This window comes from Symphalangus syndactylus, chromosome 12, assembly GCF_028878055.3.
Source record: "Symphalangus syndactylus isolate Jambi chromosome 12, NHGRI_mSymSyn1-v2.1_pri, whole genome shotgun sequence".
NCBI lineage: Eukaryota > Metazoa > Chordata > Mammalia > Primates > Hylobatidae > Symphalangus > Symphalangus syndactylus.
Window position 1 is genome coordinate 82,288,973 of NC_072441.2, and position 23,009 is coordinate 82,311,981.

At 43.8% G+C, this 23,009-nt stretch overlaps 1 protein-coding gene across 8 annotated transcripts in view; it reads right to left on the reverse strand.

The window, feature by feature from the left end:
- Positions 1-23,009, reverse strand: part of GATAD2B (GATA zinc finger domain containing 2B) — a 121,654-nt gene that overhangs the window by 91,307 nt on the left and 7,338 nt on the right. For 2 of the 8 annotated variants that reach the window (XM_063626498.1, XM_063626499.1), the window contains exons 1-2: positions 6,281-6,399; positions 4,848-4,974 (exon numbers count right to left, since the gene is read on the reverse strand). The exons of 3 other annotated variants lie outside the window; for them this stretch is intronic. Coding sequence is in view for 1 of the 5 variants with exons in the window: in XM_063626496.1 (XP_063482566.1) it covers positions 6,281-6,363 (83 nt within the window). In the remaining 4 variants the exon portion in view is untranslated. Of the gene's footprint in view, positions 1-4,847; positions 4,975-6,280; positions 6,400-23,009 lie in introns of those variants that run through there. 3 more of the 8 variants (XM_063626501.1, XM_063626500.1, XM_063626496.1) reach the window with 2 other exon arrangements.

Genomic DNA, 23,009 nt, shown 5'->3' on the forward strand with positions numbered 1-23,009 from the left:
TACTCAGGAGGCTGAGATGGGAGAATCGCTTGAAACCGGGAGGCAGAGGCTGCAGTGAGCCGATATCGCACCACTGTGCTTGGCCTGGGTGACAGAACAAGACTCCATCTCAAAAAAAAAAAAATAAAAACTCCAAAAAATTTCCCCATACTAACTGGAACCACTATATTAAATACCAACAACATGACTTTATCTTCAAGGAGGTTTGTGGCAATTATTACCAAGTCTCAAGCTTGTAGTTGAACACAAATACTACCAGGGGAAGTCAGAATAGTGGCTACCTGTTGAAGTGGAGGAGGGTAATGACTAGGAGAGAACATAAAAAAGACTTCTGGGACTGGGCAAGTGGCTTACGCCTGTGATCCCAGCACTTTGGGAGGTGGAGGCAGGCAGATCACTTGAGGTGAAGAGTTCAAAACCAGCCTGGCCAACATGGTGAAACCCCATCTCTACTAAAAATACAAAAATTAGCCAGGTGTGGTGGCACATGCCTGCAGTTACAGCTACTCGGGAGGCTGAGGCAAGAATATCACTTCAACCCGGAAAGCAGAGGTTGCAGTGAGCTGAATTCGTGCCATTGCACTCCAGCATGGGCGACAGAGCAAGACTCTGTCTCAAAAAAACAAAAAAAGACTTCTGGGTCTTCTACATCTCTATTTGGGTGGTCACCTTATAATTAAACTACTTTTCTGTATGTATACTATACCTCAGTTAAAAAAAAGTTTACGGGCCAGGCACGGTGGCTCATGCCTGTAATCCTAGCACTTTGGGAGGCCAAGACGGGCAGATCACGAGGTCAGATCGAGACCATCCTGGCTAACACGGCGAAACCCCGTCTCTACTACAAATACAAAAAATTAGCCAGGCATGGTGGCACACGCCTCAGCTACTCGGGAGGCTGAGGCAGGAGAATCACTTGAACCCGAGAGGCAGAGGTCGCAGTAAGTCGAGATTGCTCCACTGCACTCCAGCCTGGGTGACAGGTCGAGACTCCGTCTCAAAAAAACAAACAAAGGCTGGGCGAGGTGGCTCATGCCTGTAATCCCAGCACTTTGTGGGTCCGAGGCGGGTGGATCACCTGAGGTCAGGAGTTCAAGACCAGCCTGACCAACATGGAGAAACCCCATCTCTACTAAAAATACAAAATTATTCAGGCGTGGTGGCACATGCCTGTAATCCCAGCTACTCGGGAGGCTGAGGCAGGAGAATCCCTTGAACCCAGGAGGCAGATGTTGCGGTGAACCAAGATGGCATCATTGCACTCCTGCCTGGGCAACAAGAGCGAAGCTCCGTCTCAAAAACAAACAAACAAAAAAATTAGCTGGGTGTGGTGGAACGTGCCTGTAGTCCCAGCTACTGGGGAGGCTGAGGCATGAGAGAATCAGGTGAACCCGGGAGGCAGAGGGTGCAGTGAGCCAAGATCGCACCAATGCACTGCAGCCTGGGTGACAGAGAGAGACTCCGTCTCAAAAAAAAAAAAAAAAAGTTTACAAAAACTGATAAACAAGAGATTGGTAGTATTTCCTTGGCTTAATGCTGATGACAGTCAGATACAAGAGGTACAGAGCCAACCAGTCATGGTGGCACATGCATGTAGTCCCAGTTACTTGGGGGGCTGACATGGGAGGATCACTTAAGTCCAAGAGATTGGGGCTGCAGTGAGCCACGATCACGCCACTGCACTCTAGCCTAGGCAACAGAGTGAGATCCCATCTCCCAAAAAAATAAAAATAAAAAAAAAGAAGAAAAAATAAAAAGAACAGAGACAACTGAGGGGCAAAGGAGACATGTTACTAAAAATTTATTGACAATATAATGAGGTACTCTTGAATCTAAGATATGCAGTATTTGGGTCCTTCCTTTATCCATATAGCTTCAGTTACCTGTTCCTTTTTATCTACAAAGATGTCTAAGTCTGATGATCACAGCTAAGGTTAGGGCTGAGTATGCTGTTCATTGAGACTTTTATACCTCTGACTTTGGAAACAGGAAAGGCTCTTCAAAAATCCATCTGGGCCGGGAGTAAGGGCTCATGCCTATAATCCCAGCACTTTGGGAGGCTGAGGTGGGAGGATCACTTAAACCAGGAGTTCAAGACCAGCCTGGGCAACATAGCAAGACTCTGTCTTTACAAAAAAAAAAGAATTAGCTAGGTGCTGTGGCATGCGCCTGTAGTGCCAGCTCCTCAGGAGAAAGTGGGAGGATCACTTGAGCCCAGTAGTTCTAGGCTGTGGTAAGCTATGATACAGCCACTGCACTCTAGCCTGGGCAACAGAATGAGACTCTGTCTCTTAAAAATATATTTTAAAAAAAAATTCCATCTAACAAGGACGTCTCTAAATAGCATTAAAGAAAGCTGCATGAGATGAGGCATAAAACAGATCCTGACTCCTAATATTAAGACAGTTGCCTATCATGAATCAAAAGCACCACTCAAGAACTGGATTCTCCACTCCAACAAGTAGGTCAGATAAAGGGGATAATCTGAAACAAAAGGGAAAGTAAGAGGGACCATAAAAACAGAATGGTTTGAGGGCCTGTAAGAGTGAACAGTAAAATTTTCTTTCTTTTTTTTTTTTTGGATATGGAGTTTCGCTCTTGTTGCCCAGGCTGGAGTGCAACAGCACGATCTCTGCTCACCACAACCTCCGCCTCCCGGATTCAAGCAATTCTCCTGCCTCAGCCTCCTGAGTAGCTGGGATTATAAGCATGCACCACCACACCCAGCTAATTTTGTATTTTTAGTAGACATGGGGTTTCTCCATGTTGGTCAGGCTGGTCTCGAATTCCCAACCTCAGGTGATCCGCCTGCCTCGGCCTCCCAAAGTGCTGGGATTACAGGCGTGAGTCACTGTGCCCAGCCATGAACAGGAAAATTTTCAAGGTCAATGAAGCAACTCCTAATATTGACTGAAATATTAACTACAGAGAGTTCAGGAGATCATGCTATATTCTGCTAACACATCCATAAATTTCTTAAGGGAAAAAATGTCATCAAACTACAGATTTTATACTCATTGCTTTTTATATCCAAGGCAACATTAGTAAGATCCATTTTTGAAGGATCTTTTCAAAAAGAGAAATTGGTTAAACAAATACTTCCAGTTAATTAAAAAATACTGTGGTCATGGCTTTGGGAACTAAAATAGCTCTTAAAACACTTTTTTTTTTTTTTGAGACGGAGTCTTGCTGTCGCCCAGGCTGGAGTGCAGTGGCTCACTGCAGGCTCCGCCCCCTGGGGTTCACGCCATTCTCTTGTCTCAGCGTCCCGAGTAGCTGGGACTACAGGTGCCCGCCACCTTGCCCGGCTAATTTTTTGTATTTTTAGTAGAGACGGGGTTTCACCGTTGTTAGCCAGGATGGTCTCGATCTCCTGACCTCGTGATCCACCCGCCTCGGCCTCCCAAAGTGCTGGGATTACAGGCGTGAGCCACCACGCCCGGCCAAAACACCTGTTTTTTAAAAATAAGATGAAAAGTACTCAAATCATCTGATTTTGGCTTTTCTGTTTCTTCTAATATGATGAGAACAGAATGATCTTATGCAAGATGGGGAGAATGAGAAAGATTAGTGCTTCTCAGGAAAATAACTGATGAGAGACTAAATAAATATTTTCTACAAAAAGTCAAAACTACATTATATTGCTCGAAAGTGTAAGTTTCTGCTTAAGAAAAATTTCTTCTATAGGGACCCAGAATTTATGTCTCCTAAAAATATCAACTATATTGTAATGGATTCAAATCACCACTGCTGCTATATAGGTTAAGGTCTCAAAGCTAGACAGTTAGCCAATATATTTTAAAAAAATTTTTTAAAGAACTGCCAAAAACGATGCACTTCCTCAGTAACTATATATGTGTCTATATTCAAATATTTCATTCTTTGGGCCTGGCATGGTGGCTCACGCCTGTAATCCCGATGCTTTGGAAGACCGAGACAAAAGGATGGCTTGAGGCTAGGAGTTCTAGATTGGCTCAAGCAACATAATGAGACCCTGTCTCAAAAAACAAACAGAAAAAAAAAAAAACAAAAAAAACCCAGGCCAGGCATGGTGACTAAAGCCTATAATTCTAGTACTCTGGGAGGCTGAGGCAGGCCAATCGCTTGAGTCCAGGAGTCTGAGACCAGCCTATGCAATATGGTAAAACCCCATCTCTACAAAAAGTGCAAAAAAATTAGCCAGGTGTAGCAGCACACGCCTGTAGTCCCAGCTACTAGAGAGGCTAAGGAGAGAGAGGACTGCTAGAACCCAAAGTTCAAGCCTGTAGTGAGCTATGACTGCACCACTGCATTCCAGCCTGGGCAACAGAGTAACAGCCTGTCTCAAAAAAAAAAAAAAAAAAAAAAAAAAAAGAAAAAAGAAATTATAATAAACTACAAAAATACCAATCCCAAATCACATAGCTCTGGTAGGTATTTAAAAGATTCAAATCTCAGCTGGGCACAGTGGCTCACGCCTGTAATCCCGGCACTTCAGGAGGCCAAGGTGAGAGGATTGCTTGAGGCCAGAAGTTGGAGACCAGCCTGGCCAATACGGTGAAACCCCATCTCTACTAAACATACAAAAAAAAAATTAGCCAGGTGTGCTGGTGCACGCCTGTAGTCCCAGCTACTCAGGAGGCTGAGGCACCAACAAAGATAACCTTCCTACTCTGACCCTACTCTAAGCAAGTGAAAGCCTCCTAGTAAGTTCTAAATTCACTGAACAAAACCTACATCTATTGAATAAAATAATCACCTTCACTGTAAAAGCAGAGAAATGAGATGAGGAGAAAGACAAGTGACCTATTAGAGCAAGAAAATCAGTCAGCAAAGAAATCTAACTTTTATTAGGAATTTATCCTTACCTGCCTTAACATCTCCATTCCCTGAAAACAGTATGACCCTGCTGATGTAGCTGTGTTTGGCTCTCTGCCTCTGCCAATTAGAAGCTCAACTAGGAACCGTACATGCTCCTTACTCCTGAAGTTGCCCCTGATTTTAAAAGATTGTGAGGACAAGAAATTAGATTATCAAAACTTTTACACTTAGACTAAAAGTTGAGACATTTGAGGAACATTTCAAAGAAGACAATTTTTATTTTAAAATGTATACTCCAGCTGGGTGTGACAGTGCACACACCTGTAATTCCAGTGACTTGGGAAACTGAGGCTAGAGGATTGCTTGACCCAGGAGTTCAAAGCTGCAGTGATCATGCCTGTGAATAGCCACTGCATTCCAGCCTGGGCAACATGGCAAGATCTTGTCTCTTAAAATAAAAATTTTAAAAAGCCTCCTTTGCCAGGCACAGTGGTTCACACCTGTAATCCCAGCACTTTGGGAGGCCAAGGTGGGCGGATCACCTGAGGTCAGGAGTTCGAGACCAGCGTGGCCAACATGGTGAAACCCCATTTCTACTAAAAATGCAAAATAGCCGGGCGTGGTTGCACATGCCTGTAATCCCAGCAACTTGGGAGGCTGAGGCAGGAAAATTGCTTGAACCCGGGAGGTGGAGGTTGCAGTGAGCCCAAGATCGCGCCATTGCACTCCAGCCTGGGTAACAATGACGAAACTCCATTTCAAAAAGAGAAAAAAAAAGCCTCCTTCTTCTCTTTCCAATAATTGGGCTGTAGTCACATGCCTGACAATCAAAATCCAAAGACAACTGTTTTTTTTGAAAGGAAATGCTAATAAGGTATATAAGTGTTCCCAAAGGCACTTGAAGACAGACAGTTCTCATTGCTGGCCAGCCACACTACTTCTCTCAAGTTTAGATTTCAATTGAGTTGTTTCAGAAACTCTTATAGCCTGTTGCTGTGGTTGTAAACTGGTACAAATTTTTGGAGAATAACTTAAAGTCTAACAAAATTGTAAAGGTACATACCATTTGGTTCATTAATTATACTTCTGGAACTTTTACCTACAAATATACTTAAATGTATAAAGATCTATGTAAGATGTTTCACTGGAATGCTGGTTATCATAGCACGCGCATACACAAATTGCAAACACCCTAACTGTTCCTCAGAAGTGGATAGATTAGGTAAATTAAGGTATATCCATACAATGAAATATTATACAGTCACTAAAACAATGAGCTACAAATGTCATATATATATTCTTTAAAATTTTTTTTTTTTTTTTACTAGGCGCAGTGGCTCATGCCTGTAATCCCAGCACTTTGGGGGGCTGAGGCAGGCGGATCACAAGGTCAGGAATTCGAGACAAATCTGGCCAATATGGTGAAACCCCATCTCTACTTAAAAAAATACAAAAATTAGCCGGACGTGGTGGCACGCACCTGTAATCCCAGCTACTCAGGAGGCTTGAGGCAGGAGAATCGCTTGAACCAGGGAGGCAGAGGTTACAGTGAGCCGAGATCATGCCATTGCACTCCAGCCTGGGCAATAGAGACTCCGTCTCAAAAAAAAAAAGAAAAGAATAGCTTGAGTATCCAGTAATATGACCATTAATCTGGGACCAGAATTCATCTACATTACAGACTGGCAAGCTTATTTTCTTTTTCTTTCTTTTAGAGACAGGGTCTTGCTCTGTCACGCAGGCTAGAGTACAGTGGTGTGATCACAGCTCACTGCAGCCTCAACCTCTTGGGTTCAATCAACCCTTCCACCTTAGCCTCTCCCAAGTAGTTGCAACTACAGGTGTGTGCCATCAAGCCAGGCCCAGCAAGCCTTTACTTTAGCCAGTTAGTAAATATTTTAGGTTTTGGAGACCTTAACATCTTTGTTGTGACTAGTAACTCTGACACTGTAGCAGCATGAAAACAACCACAGACAATATGGAAAAAAAATGAGCAGTTATTTCCAATAAAACATTACTTATAAACACTGAAATCTGAATTTCATGTCATTTTCACAGGCCACAAAATAATCTCTTAATTTTTTTTCAATCATTTAAAAATCATAAAAACTGGCCAGGCGTGGTGATTTACACCTGTAATCTCAGAACTTTGGGAGGCCAAGGTGGGTGGATCACTTGAGGTCAGGAGTTGGAGACCAGCCTGGCCAACTTGGCAAAACCCCATCTCTACTAAAAATACAAAAATTAGCCAGGTGTGGTGGCCTGTGCCCGTAATCCAAGCTACTCAGGAGGCTGAGGCAGAAGAATCCCTTGAACCTGGAAGGTAGAGGTTGCAGTAAGCCGAGATAATGCCACTGAACTCCAGCCTGGGCAACACAGCAAAATTCTACCTCAAAAAAAAAAAAAAAAGAAAAAAGAAAAAAATTTATATGTTTGTATGTTAAGGCTGAGGCACAAGAATCATTGGAACCCAGGTGGAGAGGTTGCAGTGAGCCAAGATCATGCCACTGCACTTCATCCTGGGTGACAAAGCAAGGTTCTGTCTCTAAATAAATAAAACTATCACATCTCCAAGGCAAAATGAGAATCAGGAACTTTAATAACAAGAGTGATGGGTAGAGAGGAAATGCATTAGAGTTAAATTTATTCAAGATAAGACTCCATTGGACAACACCATTTTGATACTTCCATGAAAGTTAACTAGCTGATTGATTTTTCTTTGGTTAAAATGTCCAACTGCGTGCAATGGCTCACACCTGTAATCCCAGCACTTTGAGAGGCTGAGGCAGGTGGATCACCCGAAGTCAGGCATTTGAGACCAGCCTGGCCAACATGGTGAAACCCATCGCTACTAAAAATACAAAAATTAGCCGGGCATGGTGGCGTGCACCTGTAATCCCAGCTATTTGAGAGACTGAGGCAGGAGAATCACTTGAACCCAGGAGGTGGAGGCTGCAGTGAGCCGAGATCGCACCACTGCACTCCAGCCTGGGAGACAGAGCAAAACTCTTCCTAAAAATAAATAAATATAAATAAAATAAAATGGTCCTGGGGTCTATAGCCATACCACCCTGAACATGCCCGGTCCTGTCTAAAACAGCCTTGGGGCAACAGGGACAATCAGGAGGAGAGCAGGGGCCAATCAGACTCCGTCTCAAAAAAAAAAAAAAAAAAAAAAAAAAAAAAAAAAAAAAAAGCCGGGCACAGTGGCTCACACCTGTAATCCCAGCACTTTAGGAGGCTGCGGCAGGCGGATCACCTGAGGTCGGGAGTTCGAGACCAGCCTGACCAACATGGAGAAACCCCGTCTCTACTAAACATACAAAATTAGCTGGGCATGGTGGCACATGCCTGTAATCTCAGCTACTCAGGAAGGCTGAGGCAGGAGAATCACTTGAACCCGGGAGGCAGAGGTTGCAGTGAGCCAAGATTGCGCCACTGTGCTCCAGCCTGGGCAACAAGAGCAAAACTCCGTCTCAAAAAAAAAAAAAAAAAAAAAAAGAAAAGAATTTTCAGCATTTGGTAAGCCTATCATACTTACAGCCAAGGTGTAAAAAGTGCTGAATGAGGGTATAATTCCTACTTAAGGGGCACTTGTTCCTAACATGCAAGTTACTTAATTTATAAACATATTATACCTAGTATTATAATTATTTTATTCCATTTTTTTGAGACAGGGTCTCACTCTGTCACCCAGGCTGGAGTGAAGTGGCTCGAACATGCCTCAATGCAGCCTGACCTCCCGGGCTCAAGGGATTCTCTTACCTCAGCCTCCTGTGTAGCTGGGACCACAGGCACATACCACTATACCCTGCTAATTTTTCTTATATTTTTTGTAAATGAGGTCTCACTTTGTTGCCCACTCTGGTCTCAAACTCCTGGGCTCAAGCAGTCTTCCCACCTCAGCCTCCCAAAGTGTTAGGATTACATGTGTGAGCCACCAAACCCAGCTGCAGTCTTTTAATACATGTAGTCTTTAGTCTACTGACTGCATCTTCTTGTAATTTATCTTCATATCTTCTAACATACCTACGTTTATATCTTTTACATACTACTTTACATAGTAGGCATACAAAAAATGTTATATGGAGGCCTTTGCAGTTTCCCACAACCAGCAGATTTAAGTGGTTACGGCCAGGCGCGGTGGCTCACGCCTATAATCCCAGCACTTTGGGAGGCCAAGGAGGGCAGATCACGAGGTCAGGAAATCGAGACCATCCTGGCTAACACGGTGAAACCCGGTCTCTACTAAAAATACAAAAAAATTAGCCGGGCGTGGTGGTGGGCGCCTGTAGTCCCAGCTACTCAGGAGGCTGAGGCAGGAGAATGGAGTGAACCCAGGAGGCGGAGCTTGCAGTGAGCCGAGATCGCGCCACTGTACTCCAGCCTGGGTGACAGAGCAAGACTCCATCTCAAAAAAAAAAAAGTGGTTACAAAGTAAGCAGCTCTGACTGGCAGGACAAGAGACCAGACCCAAGTTTTCTCTCTATCAGAACAATTAACTATCATTTTTCAAGACAATAGGCCTAAGACAGAGAAAAGCATCTGGGATCTTTACTCCAGAAATGGGAAAAATAAACTCATATCATTGCTCAGAGCCCTGGATTTTCTGCCATAGTTTGAGATTTAGGATTACAGATGAAATTATAAAGTAAGACTTCATGAACTAGGCAATCAGCATTCCTAAACTAAGTTTAAATACTTTAAAGTACTTTAAAGTTTGAGTACTAGTAGTACTCAAATTGTTCAATGTTAACAAAATAATAGCGATGAAAATCATTAAATAGCAGAATTGTAAGCAATAGGAAAAATACAGAATTTCCGTAACAGGAACATATTACAATATACCTAAATATTCTTTATCATATGCCTAAATATTCTTTCCCAATAAAGTTCTAACATTGGCCAACTGTGGGGCTCACACCTGTAATCCCAGCACTTCGAGAGGCTGAGGCAGGCAGACAGCTTGAGCCCAGGAGTTGAAAATCAGCATGGGCAATATGGCAAAATCCCTTCTACACAAAAAATATAAAAAATTAGCTAGGCATGGTGGCACGCACATGTGGTCCCAGCTACTTGAGAGGTTAAAGTGGGACAATCATCTGAGTTCGGGAAGTGAAGGCTGCAGTGAGCCGTGACTGCACCACTGCACTCCAGCCTGGGCAACAGCATGAGACCATGTCTTAAAAATAAATAGATATGCCAGGTCCAGTGGCTCACGCCTGTAATCCCAGCACTTCGGGAAGCTAAGGCGGGTGGATCACGAGGTCAGGAGTTCAAGACCAGCCTGGCCAACATGAAGAAACCTCAGTCTCTACTAAAAATACACAAATTAGCCGGGCGTGGTGGCAGGAGCCTGTAATCCCAGCTACTTGGGAGGCTGAGGCACGAAAATCGTTTGAAACTGGAAGGCAGAGGGTTCAGTGAGCTAAGACTGCGCCACTACACTCCAGCCTGGGTGAAAGAGTGAAACTCCATCTCAAAAAATAAATAAATAAATAAATATTTGCTTGTATATGTATAAAGAAACTCTAATACGATAGAAATGGAAAAACAGTGATGGGGTTTAAAACTAGGCAGTTAAAAGACAATGACAAGAAACTTTTCACTCTATATCTTAATTTTTTAAAATGTGAAAACAAACTTTCAAACAAGAAGAAAGTGCTCCAACCACAACAAAATGATTCATTTATAAGAGCAAAGATGTATGGAGCAACATAATTTCTGTCTTTTTTTTTTTTTGCTTTGAGAGACAGAGTCTCGCTCTGTCACTCAGGCTGGAGTAGAGTGGCATGACCTCGTCTCACTGCAACCTCTACCTCCCGGGTTCAAGCAATTCTCCTGTCTCAGTTTCCCAAGAAGCTGGGACTATAGGCGTGTGCCACCAGGCCCAGCTAATTTTTTTTTTTTTTTTTTTCTCAGACAGAGTCTCTTGCTCTGTCGCCCAGGCTGGAGTGCAGTGGCACACCTCGGCTCACTGCAATCTCCGCCTCCCTGCTTCAAGCAATTCTCCGGCCTCACCCTCCCGAGCAGGTGAGATTACAGGCGCCTGCCACCACACCCGGCTAATTTTTCTATTTTTAGTAGAGATGGGGTTTCACCGTATTGGTCAGGCTGGTCTCAAACTCCTGACCTCAGGTGATCTGCCTGCCTTGGCCTCCCAAAGTGCTGAGATTACATGCATGAGCCACCGCCCTGGCCCTAATTTTTGTCTTCTTTAGTAGAGACGGGGTTTCACTACATGTTGGCCAAGCTGGTCTCAAACTCCTGACCTCAGGTGATCATCCGCCTGCCACAGCTTCCCAAAGTGCTAGGGTTACAGGCATGAGCCACTGCACCCGGCCAAGAGCAACACAATTTCTAACACATAAAGAAAAATACCCAGCCTGGCCAATATGGTGAAACTCCATTTCTAATAAAAATACAATTAGCCGGGCATCGTGGCAGGAGCCTTGTAGTCTCAGCTACTTGGGAGGCTGAGACAGGGAGAATCTCTTGAACCCAGGAGGCGGAGGTTGCAGTGAGCAGAGATCACGCCACTGGCACTCCAGCCTGGGTGACAGAGCCTGACTCCGTCTCAAAAAAATAAGAAAAATACAGTGATCCAAGGGCCTACGTGAAATAAAAACTATCTATAACTGAGCAGAATCCCATTCAGATTTTTAGCCCAAAGTAAAAAACTATGTGAAAAGAAAAACCCATCCTAAAATTCATATGGCATCTCAAGGAAGCCCAAACAGCCAAAACAATTTTGAAAAAAAAAAAAAAAGAAAAAGAAAAAACAAAGTCAGATGACTCATCCTTCCTGATACCAAAACTTACTATTTAACTACAGTAATCAAAACAGTGTGGTAGCCAGGCATAGTGGCACCTGCCTGTAATCCCAGCTACTCAGGACGCTGAGGCAGGAGAACTGCTTGAGCCCAGGAGTTTGAAACCACGCCTGGGCAACATAGCAAGAACCAGTCTCTCCAAAAAAAAAAAAAAAAAAAAGGCGGGTGCAGTGGCTCACACCTGTAATCCCAGCCAAGGGGGGCAGATCACCTGAAGTCAAGAGTTTGAGACCAGCCTGGCTGACATGGTGAAACCCTATCTCTACTAAAAATACAAAAATCAGCTGGGCGTGGTGGCATACATCCGTAATCCCAGCTACTAGGGAGGCTGAGACAGGAGAATCGCTTGAAACTGGGAGTCGGAGGTTGCACTGGGCCGAGATCGCGCCACTGCACTCCAGCCTAGCGACAGAGGGAGGCTCCCTCTCAAAATAAAAAAAATAAAAATAAAAAAATCTCCCACCCCCCCTCCACACACACACATACACAAAACAGTGTGGGGCCGGGCGTGGTGGCTCATAGCTGTAGTCTCACCACTTGGAGAGCCCGAGGCTCTCTTGACCTCACTTGATTTGAGGTCAGGAGTTCGAGACCAGCCTGGCCAATATGGTGAAACCCTGTCTCTACTAAAAAATACAAAAAATTAGCCAGGTGTGGTGGCGTGTGCCTGTAGTCCCAGCTACTCGGGAGGCTGAAGTAGGAGAATTGCTTGAATCTGGGAGGCAGAGGTTGCAGTGAACCAAGATTGTGCCACTGCACTCCAGCCTGGGCGACAGAGCCAGACTCTGTCTTAACAACAAAAAATTAACACAAAATATTGTTCTTTTATGAGTTGCTGTAACATATTTACAGCAATACAAAAATGATCCAATACAAAAAGTAAATTTAAAAAAATGAGAAAAAACGCAAAATGAATGAAAGACTAAACAGAAGACCTAAAACTCTTAGATGCTTCATGATGTTGGACTTGACAATGATTTATTAGACACCAAAAGCACAGGCAAAAAAGGAAAAAAAAAGATAGACTGGACTTCATCAAAATTAAATTTTTTGTGCATCAAAGGACACTATAGAGTGAAAGAGCAACCCACTGAATGAGAATCACATATGTGGATAATGGATTAAAATCCAGAATATACAAAACTCCTACAACTTAGAAACAAAAACAACAACAAAAACCCAATTAAAAACTAAGCAAAAGATCTGAATAGACATGTCTCCAAAGGAAATATACAAATAGCTAATAAGCACCTGAAAAGATGATCAACATCACTAATCTTAGGGAATTACATATCAAAACCACAATGAGATACCACCTCACATCCACCAGAATTCCTATTCAAAAACAAACAAACAAAAAATAATAACAAGTGTTGGCAGGGATGTGGAGGGACTGGAACCTTTGTGCATTGCTGACAGAAATGTAAATGATACAGTTACTGTGGAAAACTGTAACAATTACTCAAAAACAGAATTATCATGATCTAACAATTCCAATTCTGGATATATATCCTATACGCAAAACAATCGAAAGCAGGGACTCAAGCAGGTATCTGCCCAGTCATGTTCACAGCAGCCTTGTTTGCAACAGCCAAAGGCGGAAACAATCCAGATATCCACCAACCAATGAATGGATAAACAAAATAAGGTATTTACACACAAAGGAATATTATTCAGCCTTAAAAAATGAAATTCTGATACATGCTACAGCACGGATAAATCCTGAAGATATTTTCTGTGTAATAAGCCAGACACAAAAGGACAAATGTGGTATGATTCCATTTATATGAAGTACCTGAAGTAGTCAAATTCATAGAAACAAAGTAGCATGGTGACTGCCAGGAGCTGGGGAGAGGGGAGAATGGGAGTTATAGTTCAATATGTACAAAGTTTCAGTTTGGGAAGATGAAAAAGTTCTGGAGATTAATGTTGGTGTTGGTTACACAACATCAATGTATTTAATGCCACTAAACTGTATACTTTAAAATGGTAATTTTTTTTTTTTTGAGATGGAGTCTCGCTCTGTCACCCAGGTTGGGATGCAGTGGCTCGAGCTCAGCTCACTGCAACCTCTGCCTCCCAGGTTCAAGCAATTCTCCTGTCTCAGCCTCCTGAGTAGCTGGGACTACAAACGCCTGCCACCACACCCAGCTAATTTTTTTGTTGTTGTTTGAGATGGAGTTTCGCTCTGTCGCCCAGGCTGGAGTGCAGTGGCGTGATCTCGGCTCATTGCAACCTCTGCCTCCTGAGTTCAAGTGATTCTTCTGCCTCTGCCTCCCGAGTAGCTGGGATTACACACATGCGCCACCACGTCCAGCTAATTTTTGTATTTTTAGAAGAGACCGGGTTTCACCATGTTGCTAGGGCTGATCTCGAACTCCTAACCTCATGATCTGCCTGCCTCAGCCTCCCAAAGTGCTGGGATTACAGGCGTGAGCCACCACACCCAGCCTAAGATGGTAAATTTTATGTTATGTACATTTTAATACAAACACACATGCACGCATGCACACATCTATGTGCCAGGTTTACCATTATCTTTTTGACAAGAATGACTAACAGGCTGGGTGCCATGGCTCATGCCTGTAATCTCACCACTTCGGGAGGCTGAGGTGGGAAGACTGCTTGAGCCTAGGAGTTTGAGACTAGCCTGGGCAATATAGCATGGGCAACATAGCAAGACCCCATCGCTATAAAATTTTAAAAAATGAAAAGTAAAACATGACTAACGTGTACTGGGTATTTACTATCTGCCAGGCACAGAGAAGTTAAGTAAAAGATCTTACAACTAACTAAACGGTGGAGCAGAAATTTGAACCCAGGACTTTTTGACTCCAGAAACATACTTTTTTTTTTGAGATGGAGTTTCGCTCTTATTGCCCAGGCTGGAATCCAATGTCGCAATCTCACAACCTCCACCTCCCGGGTTCCAGCGATTCTCCTGCCTCAGCCTTCCCAGTAGCTGGGATTACAAGCACGTGCCACCACGCCCAGCTAATTTTATGCTTTTAGTAGAGACAGGGTTTCTCCATATTGATCAGGCTGGTCTTGAACTCCTGACCTCGGGTGATCCACCCGCCTGGCCCTCCCAAAGTGCTGGGATTACAGGTGTGAGCCACCGCACCCGGCCTAGAAACATACTTAAAAAAAAAAAGAAAGAAAGAAAGAAAGAAACAAACAAACAAACAAACAAGGTTGTGTTTTATCCCCAAGGCTGGAATGCAGTGGTGCAATCCTAGGTCACTGCAGCCTCTAACTCCTAAGCTCAAGCAATTCTCCTGCCTCAGCCTCCCAAAGTGCTCTGTAACATGGATTACATCTCAGCACTTTAGGAGGCCTGGGTAGGAGGACTGCTTGAGCCCAAGAGTTCAAGACCTGCCTGGACAACACAGCGAGATTCCCATCCCCACAAAATTTATTTTAAAAATTAGCTGGGTATGGGGGCACGTGCCTGTGGTCTCAGCTACTTGGGAGACTAAGGTGCAAGGATCACTTGAGCCCAGGAAGTGAGGGCTATAGTGAGCCATGATCACACAACTGCATTCCAGCCTGGGCAAGAGAGCAAAATCTTGTCTCATTAAAAATAATTTTTTTTTTTGAGACAGAGTCTTGCTCTGTCGCCCAGGCTGGAGTGCAGTGGCGCAATCTGGGCTCACTGCAACCTCCGCCTCCCGGGTTCACGCCATTCTCCTGCCTCAGCCTCCCGAGTAGCTGGGACTACAGGCGCCCACCACCATGCCGATTAATTTTTTGTATTTTTAGTAGAGATGGGGTTTCACTGTGGTCTTGATCTCCTGACCTCGTGATCTGCCTGCCTTGGCCTCCCAAAGTGCTGGGATTACAGGCGTGAGCCACCGTGCTCGGCCACATTAAAAATAATTTTTAAGGCCAGGCACGATGGCTTATGCCTGTAATCCCAGCACTTTGGGAAGCCACGGCAGGCAGATCACAAGTCAAAAGATCAAGACCATCCTGGCCAACATGGTGAAACCTGTCTCTATTAAAAATACAAAATTTATTGGCCAGGCGCGGTGGCTCACGCTTGTAATCCCAGCACTTTGGGAGGCCGAGGCGGGCGGATCACGAGGTCAGGAGATCGAGACCACGGTGAAACCCCGTCTCTACTAAAAAATACAAAAAATTAGCCAGGCGTGGTGGCGGGCGCCTGTAGTCCCAGCTACTCGGAGAGGCTGAGGCAGGAGAATGGCGTGAACCTGGGAGGCGGAGCTTGCAGTGAGCCGAGATTGCACCACTGTACTCCAGCCTGGGCGACAGAGAGAGACTCCGTCTCAAAAAAAAAAAAAAAAATACAAAATTTGGCCAGATGTGGTAGCTCACGCCTATAATCCCAGCAATTTGGGAGACTGAGGTGGGCAGATCACAAGGTCAGGAGTTCGAGACCAGCCTGGCCAACATGGTGAAACCCCGTCTTTACTAAAAATACAAGAAAAAAATTAACTGGGTGTGGTGGCACGCACCTATAATCCCAGTTACTTGGGAGGCTGAGGCAGGAGAATCGCTTGAACCTGGGAGGCAGAGGTTGCAGTTAGCCGAGATCATGCCATTGCACTCCAGCCTAGGCAACACAGCAAGACTCCATCTCAAAAAAAAAAAAAAAAAAAAAAAAATTAGCTGGGCATGGTGGCACATGCCTGTAGTTCCAGCTACTTGGAAGGCTGAGGCAGGCAAATTGCTTGAACCCAAGAGGCGGAGGTTGCAGTCAGCCGAGACTGCGCCACTGTACTCCAGCCTGGCAACAGAGCGAGACTCTGTCTCATAATAATAATAATAATAATAATAATTTTTTAAAAGGTAATGTTATATGTATAGATATGTAAGCTTTCTAAAATACTGCCTAAAAACAAGGAATTCATGGTGAATTGGTAAGCTACTAGTGATTTTCACACACAGGTTAGAAGACCACTTGCCAAGTATGTATGTTCCCCAACTTACAATGGCTCAACTTAAAATTTTTCGACTTTACGATGGTGTGAAGGTGATACACATTCAGTAAAACTGTACTTCAAGTACACATACAACCATTCTGGTTTACACCTTTGGTATAATATTCAATAAATTACATGAGATATCCAATACTTTATTATAAAATAGGCTTCGGGCTGGGCGCAGTGGCTCATCCCTGTAATCCCAGCACTCCGGGAGGCCAAGGTGGGTGGATCACCTGAGGTCAGGAGTTCAAGACCAGCCTGGCCAACATGGTGAATCCCCATCTCTAATAAAAATACAAAAATTAGCCAGACGTGGTGGCGAGCACCTGTAATTCCAGCTACTCAGGAGGCTGAGGCAGAAGAATCACTTGAACCCAGGAGGCAGAGGTTGCAGTGAGCCGAGATTGCGCCACTGTGCTCTAGCCTGGGTGACACAGCAAGACTCTGTGTCAAAATAAATAAATAAATACAATAAATAAATAAATAAAATAGGCTTTATATTAGATAATTTTGTCCAACTGTAAGCTAATGTAAGCATTTTGAACACATTTAAGGTAAGCTAGGCTAAGCTATGATGTTTAGTAGGTTAGCTGTATTAAATGCATTTCTGACTTAGGCTATTTTCAACTTACAATAAGTTTACATGAACACAACCTCATCGTAAATAAAGGAGCATCTGTATATAGTACAATAAAAGGTGTTCCCTACAGGTGAGAAGGTAGAGAAATAAATCTCTAAAATATTTTGATTCATAGAAGCTTTAAGAGTATCAGTGAGAAATTCAAGCATATTCTCTGGAACACAGATGTTCCAGGGAATAAAGTGAAAAAAGAGCAAAAGCTATTCTAGTTTAACCAAAGGAGGAAAGCTTTCAAGAAATTAAATGAAAAATATCCACTAAAAGTACCACCAATACTATTTTCTCATATCCAGCCACAAAAACTCAATTTATACACAACACTGAGAATGGTTGTTTTTTTTAAAGAAAGACAAGAGAGCAAGAGGAGAGAATGAGAGAGATACACATACACACAAATCAACAAAGTCCTCACAATAACCAACAAAAGAAAGAGTTAATGTGACACAGTTTAGGCAGCTCATTAAAGATTTACTAAGCAGTGTATCAACAAAATTAACAACAGAATTAAAAATGCACAACTTCCGGGCCGAGTGTGGTGGCTCATGCCTGTAATCCCAGCACTTTGGGAGGCCGAGGTGGGTGGATCGCCTGAGGTCAGGAGTTCGCGACTAGCCTGGCCAACATGGTGAAACCCTGTCCCTACCAAAAATACAAAAAATTAGCCAGGCATGGTGGTAGGCACCTGTAATCCCAGCTACTCGGGAGGCTGAGGCAGGAGAATCACTTGAACCTGGGAGGCGGAGGTTGCAGTGAGCAGAGATCGCGCCACTGCACTCCAGCCTGGGCAACAAGAGTGAAACTCCATCTCAAAAAAAAAAAAAAAATGCCAACTTCCAAAGCCTTCTTCACTTAATTTATAAACCTATAAAATGATGGGTAAAAATCTCACTGTCCTCCTCTAATACCTCCCTGCACCGTAACAGTATCCTTTATTCATCAGTCCTTTTATACCCTCAACGCAACTGAATCTAGAACACAACACAAAAGTCACACATAAACTACAGACATTTTAATTTTTGTATTTTGATAAAACTTTATCATATTCTATTTTACTCTCCCTGTAATTATCAAGTATTCACAGAGCCAGAATAGAAGGTTTAATTTGGAAATTAAAAATGCCCAGATTCTAACCTTAGTTATACTCTTTGGTGATATCTACTACAATATATTTGACAAAGTTAGGAACTTACAGTATAATATTAGGTAGATTTAAAGGCTTTCATAGTACAAAGTCATGCAACAATCAAAATGTTCAGAAAGGGTGGTACCTATATATGTAAATTCATGAGTTCTCAAAAGAAATTGAAGAAATTTTTTTTCTTCACCAGCTCAGTTACAACTATCCTCCTGGGAATGCACTGAAGGTGAAGGCTAAGTTGGTTGAAGGCTAAGTTGGTTGACAGGGCAAGAATCCGTCTCAAAATAAATAAATAAGCAAAACTTTCAAATTCTCTATACACTCAGGTGAGAAACTGAGAATTACTATCTGAATTATAAAATAAGAGAATGACACAATAACACACAAATTAACGCATGGACACTTATTAAAGGCCAAACTGTAGTGCACAGAAAGAATGTCATGCTATTCACATCAAATTTCACAGAACCTAACGGAGCAATACTTCAAAGGTCTTCTGGCCAACCTGTCCACGGCAGTAGCAACACATGTGACCAACTGTTTCAATCCTTTTGATGGCAACACATCAATCTAGCCACGTAAATGTTAAAGAGTGATTGGAAAACCATCCCTCCTTACAAAATGTTACCCTATTGAGCAAATTTTTTCAATTTCTTTACTGGTAGATTAAAATTTCACACTGCTAGATAAAAAGTTTGGAATCTAGGAGTGAACATCATTCAGATAACCTTTACGCCTTTATAAGACAGGACAGGCCGGGCACAGTGGCTAACACCTGTAATCCCAGCACTTTGGGAGGTCGAGGCAGGTGGATCACCTGAGGTCAGGAGTTCGAGACCAGCCTGGCCAACATGGTGAAACCCTGTCTCTACTAAAAATACAGCCAGGTGTGGTGGAGGGCACCTCCCAGCCATACGGGAGACTGAGGCAGGAGAATTGCTTGAACCCGGGAAGTAGAGGTTGCAGTGAGCCAAGATTGCGATACCGCACTCCAGCCTGGGCGACAAGAGTGAGACTCTGTCTCCAAAAAAAAAAAAAAAAAAATTGTATTTTTAGTAGAGACAGGGTTTCACCATACTGACCAGGCTGGTCTGGAACTGTTGACCTCAGGCGATCCGCCCGCCTCAGCCTCCCAAAGTGCTGGGATTACAGGTGTGAGCCACCACACCCAGCCAGGACAAATTTCTTAAAGTTTTGTTTTAATTTCAAGACCTACATATAAACTTTTAAAGGACTGGAAAAAAAATAATCAAAGGTATTGTTCCTTTTCTCCTCTGATCCCCAGGCCTGTCTGCATGCATCACAGAAGAGAAATAATGGTGAGTTTTACAGCTTTCTTAGTGTGATACTGCCATCTTTACAGAAAGCAAGGGTTTCTGCTCATTAACAAAATTGAAACCTTACTCTCCTGTTTCTAGCCTGTTAGATGAAAGGCAGGGGCACCAGCTCAGTTACAACTATCCTCCTGGGAATGCACTGAAGGTGAAGGCTAAGCTGGTTGAACTGCAATGTTTGCCTTCGAATTCATGGAGGAAAAATGGCAGCCCTCATACCGCTGATGTTTCTAAAAAATATCTGGCCTAAGCCAGGTGCCATGGCTCACACCTGTAATCCCAGCACTTTGGGAGGCTGAGGCAGGCAGATCATGAGGTCAAGAGATCGAGACCATCCTGGCTAACACGCTGAAACCCCGTCTGTATTAAAAATACAAAAAAAATTAGCCAGGCATGGTGGCGGGCACCTGTAGTCTCAGCTACTCGGGAGGCTGAGCAGGAGAATGGCGTGAACCCGGGAGGCAGAGCCTGCAGTGAGCCGAGATCGTGCCACTGCACTTCAGCCTGGACGACAAAGCAAGACTGTCAAAAAAAAAAAAAAAAAGAAGAAGAAGAAGAAAAAAATTAGTCAAGAGTTACAAGGGGCGGGGCACAGTGGCTCACGCCTGTAATCCCATCACTCTGGGAGGCCAAGGCAGGCGGATCACAAGGTCAGGAGTTCGAGACCAGCCTGGCCAACACAGTGAAACCCTGTGTCTACTAAAAATACAAAAATTAGCTGGGCATGGTGGCAGGCACCTGCAATCCCAGCTACTCAGGAGGCTGAGGCAGGAGAATCGTTTGAACCCAGGAGGCGAAGGTTGTAGTGAGCTGAGATCGTGCCGTTGCACTCCAGCCCCCAAGACTCTCTCTTAAAAAAAAAAAAAAAGAGTTGTGAGGAAAGCTCAACTTGTGTAAACACATAACGATTAAAAATAATACAGTGCTTTACAGTTTATAAAGTACCTTTACATGCATTATCTTATTTGACTGACAAAGAAACCTAGCGAAATAGATAAAGCAGTTACTGATCCTCATTTCTAAGCTGAGGAAACTAAGGCTCAGAGACTTCAAGTGACTCAACCAAGGTCACACAGATGGTAAATGGCAGAACCAAGGTTCCAACCCTTGTTCTGTTCCCAGAACATAACAGAAGGGGCATTTCTAAATTTATGCTGCATTTTCTAAACCCATAGGAGTATTTATTCAGCAAATATTTTTAAATATTTTTTAGGTGACAGGCACCATGCTATGCAATGGAAATACAATAGTAAAAAGACACACCAAGGCTGGGTGCAGTGGTTGACACCTGTAATCCCAACACCTTAGGAGGCCAAGGCAGGAGGACTGCTTGAGGCCAGGAGTTCAAGACCTGCCTGGGCAACACAGGGAGACCCCATCTCTACAAAAAATTAAAAAATTAGGCTTGGTGGTATTTATCTGTGGTCTCAACTACTCAGGAGGCTGAGGCAGGACTGCTTGAGCTCAGGAGTTCGAGGTTACACTAAACTATGACTGTACCATTGCATTCCAATCTGGGCAACAGAGCAAGGCTGTGTCTCAAAAGAAAAAAAAAAAAAAAGGCCAGGAGCAGTGGCTCACGCCTGTAATCCCAACACTTTGGGAGGCTGAAGTAGATGGATTGCTGAGGCCAGGAGTCTGAGACCAGCCTGGCCAACATGGCAAAACCCTGACTCTACTAAAAATACAAAAACTAGCCAGGTGTAGTGGCACGTGCCTATAATCCCAGCTACTCAGGAAGCTGAGGCGGGAGGATCACTTGAACCCGGGAGGCGGAGGTTGCAGTGAGCTGAGACCACGCCACTGTACTCCAACCTGGGCGAAAGAGCAAGACTCCATTTCAAGAAAAAGGCCATGTGTGGTGGCTCACACCTGTAATCTCAGCACTTTGGGAGGCCGAGGTGGGTGGATCATTTGAGGTCAGGAGTTCAAGACCAGCCTGGCCAACATGGTGAAACCATGTCTCTACCAAAAAAAAAAAAAAAAAAAAAAATAGCCCAGTGTGGTGGCGGGTGCCTGCAGTCCCAGCTATTTGGGAGGCTGAGGCAGGAGAATCGCTTGAACCCAAGAGATGGGGGTTGCAGTGAGCTGAGATCGCACCACTGCACTCCAGCCTGGGCAACAGAGTGAGACTCTGACTTAAACAACAAAAAAAAGGCAGAGCATCATTTTGTTTTCAGGTTGCTTACAAACTACTAGGCGTTTTGGGGAGAGGACAAATGATATTTAAAAATTATCACCCAAGTGTGGTGGCTCACACCTGTAATCCCAGCACTTTGGGAGGCCAAGGTGGGAAGATCTCCTAAAGTCAGGAGTTCGAGACCAGCCTGGACAACATGAACAATATGGTAAAACTCCATCATCTCTACTAAAAACTACAAAAATTAGCCGGGCATGGCAGCAGGCACCCGTAATCCCAGCTACTTGGGAGGCTGAGGCAGGAGAATCACATGAACCCGGAAGGCGGAGGTTGCAGGGAGCTGAGATCGCGCCTTTGCACTCCAGCCTGGGTAACAGAGCAAAACTCTGTCTCCAAAAAAATAAAATAAAATAAATAGGCCAGACACAGTGGCTCACGCCTATAATCCTAGCACTTTGGGAGGCCGAGCCGGGCGGATCACAAGGTCAAGAGATCAAGACCAGCCTGGCCAAAGTGGTGAAACCCTGTCTCTACTAAAAATACAAAAATTAGCTGGGCGCGGTGGCATGCTTATAGTCCCAGCTACTCAGGAGGCTGGGGCAGGAGAATCACTTGAACCTGGGAGGCGGAGGTTGCAGTGAGCCAAGATCGCACCATTGCACTCCAGCCTGGGTGACAGAGCGAGACTCTATCTCAAAAAATAAATAAATAAATAAAAATAAAATAAATAAAAATTATGACAGCAAAGAAGAAAATGTATCTAACTTTCTTTGGGCAAGTCAGGGAAGGTTTCCCAAAAGAAGTAGCATTCTTTATGAGATTTAGAAGCTACCTGTAATTAAAAAGAACTGTATTTCAAAAATTAGCTGGGCAAAGTGGCACAGGCCTATAGACCCAGCTACTGAGGAGGCTGAGGTAGGAGGATCCCTTGAACTCAGGAGGTGGAGGTTGCAGTGAGCCGAGATCGTGCCACTGTGCTCCAGGGAGCCTGGGCAACAGAGACAGACCTTGTCAAAAAAAAAACAAAAAAAAAACCCACTGTATTTGCTCACACATTAACTATAAGGCACAGAAGTAGGACTGGATAGGAAGGCAAATGCCAACATCATAAAGGGCCTTGAATACCACTCGAAGCTTACATTTTAATCTGTTAATACTTGGAAACTACTAAATAC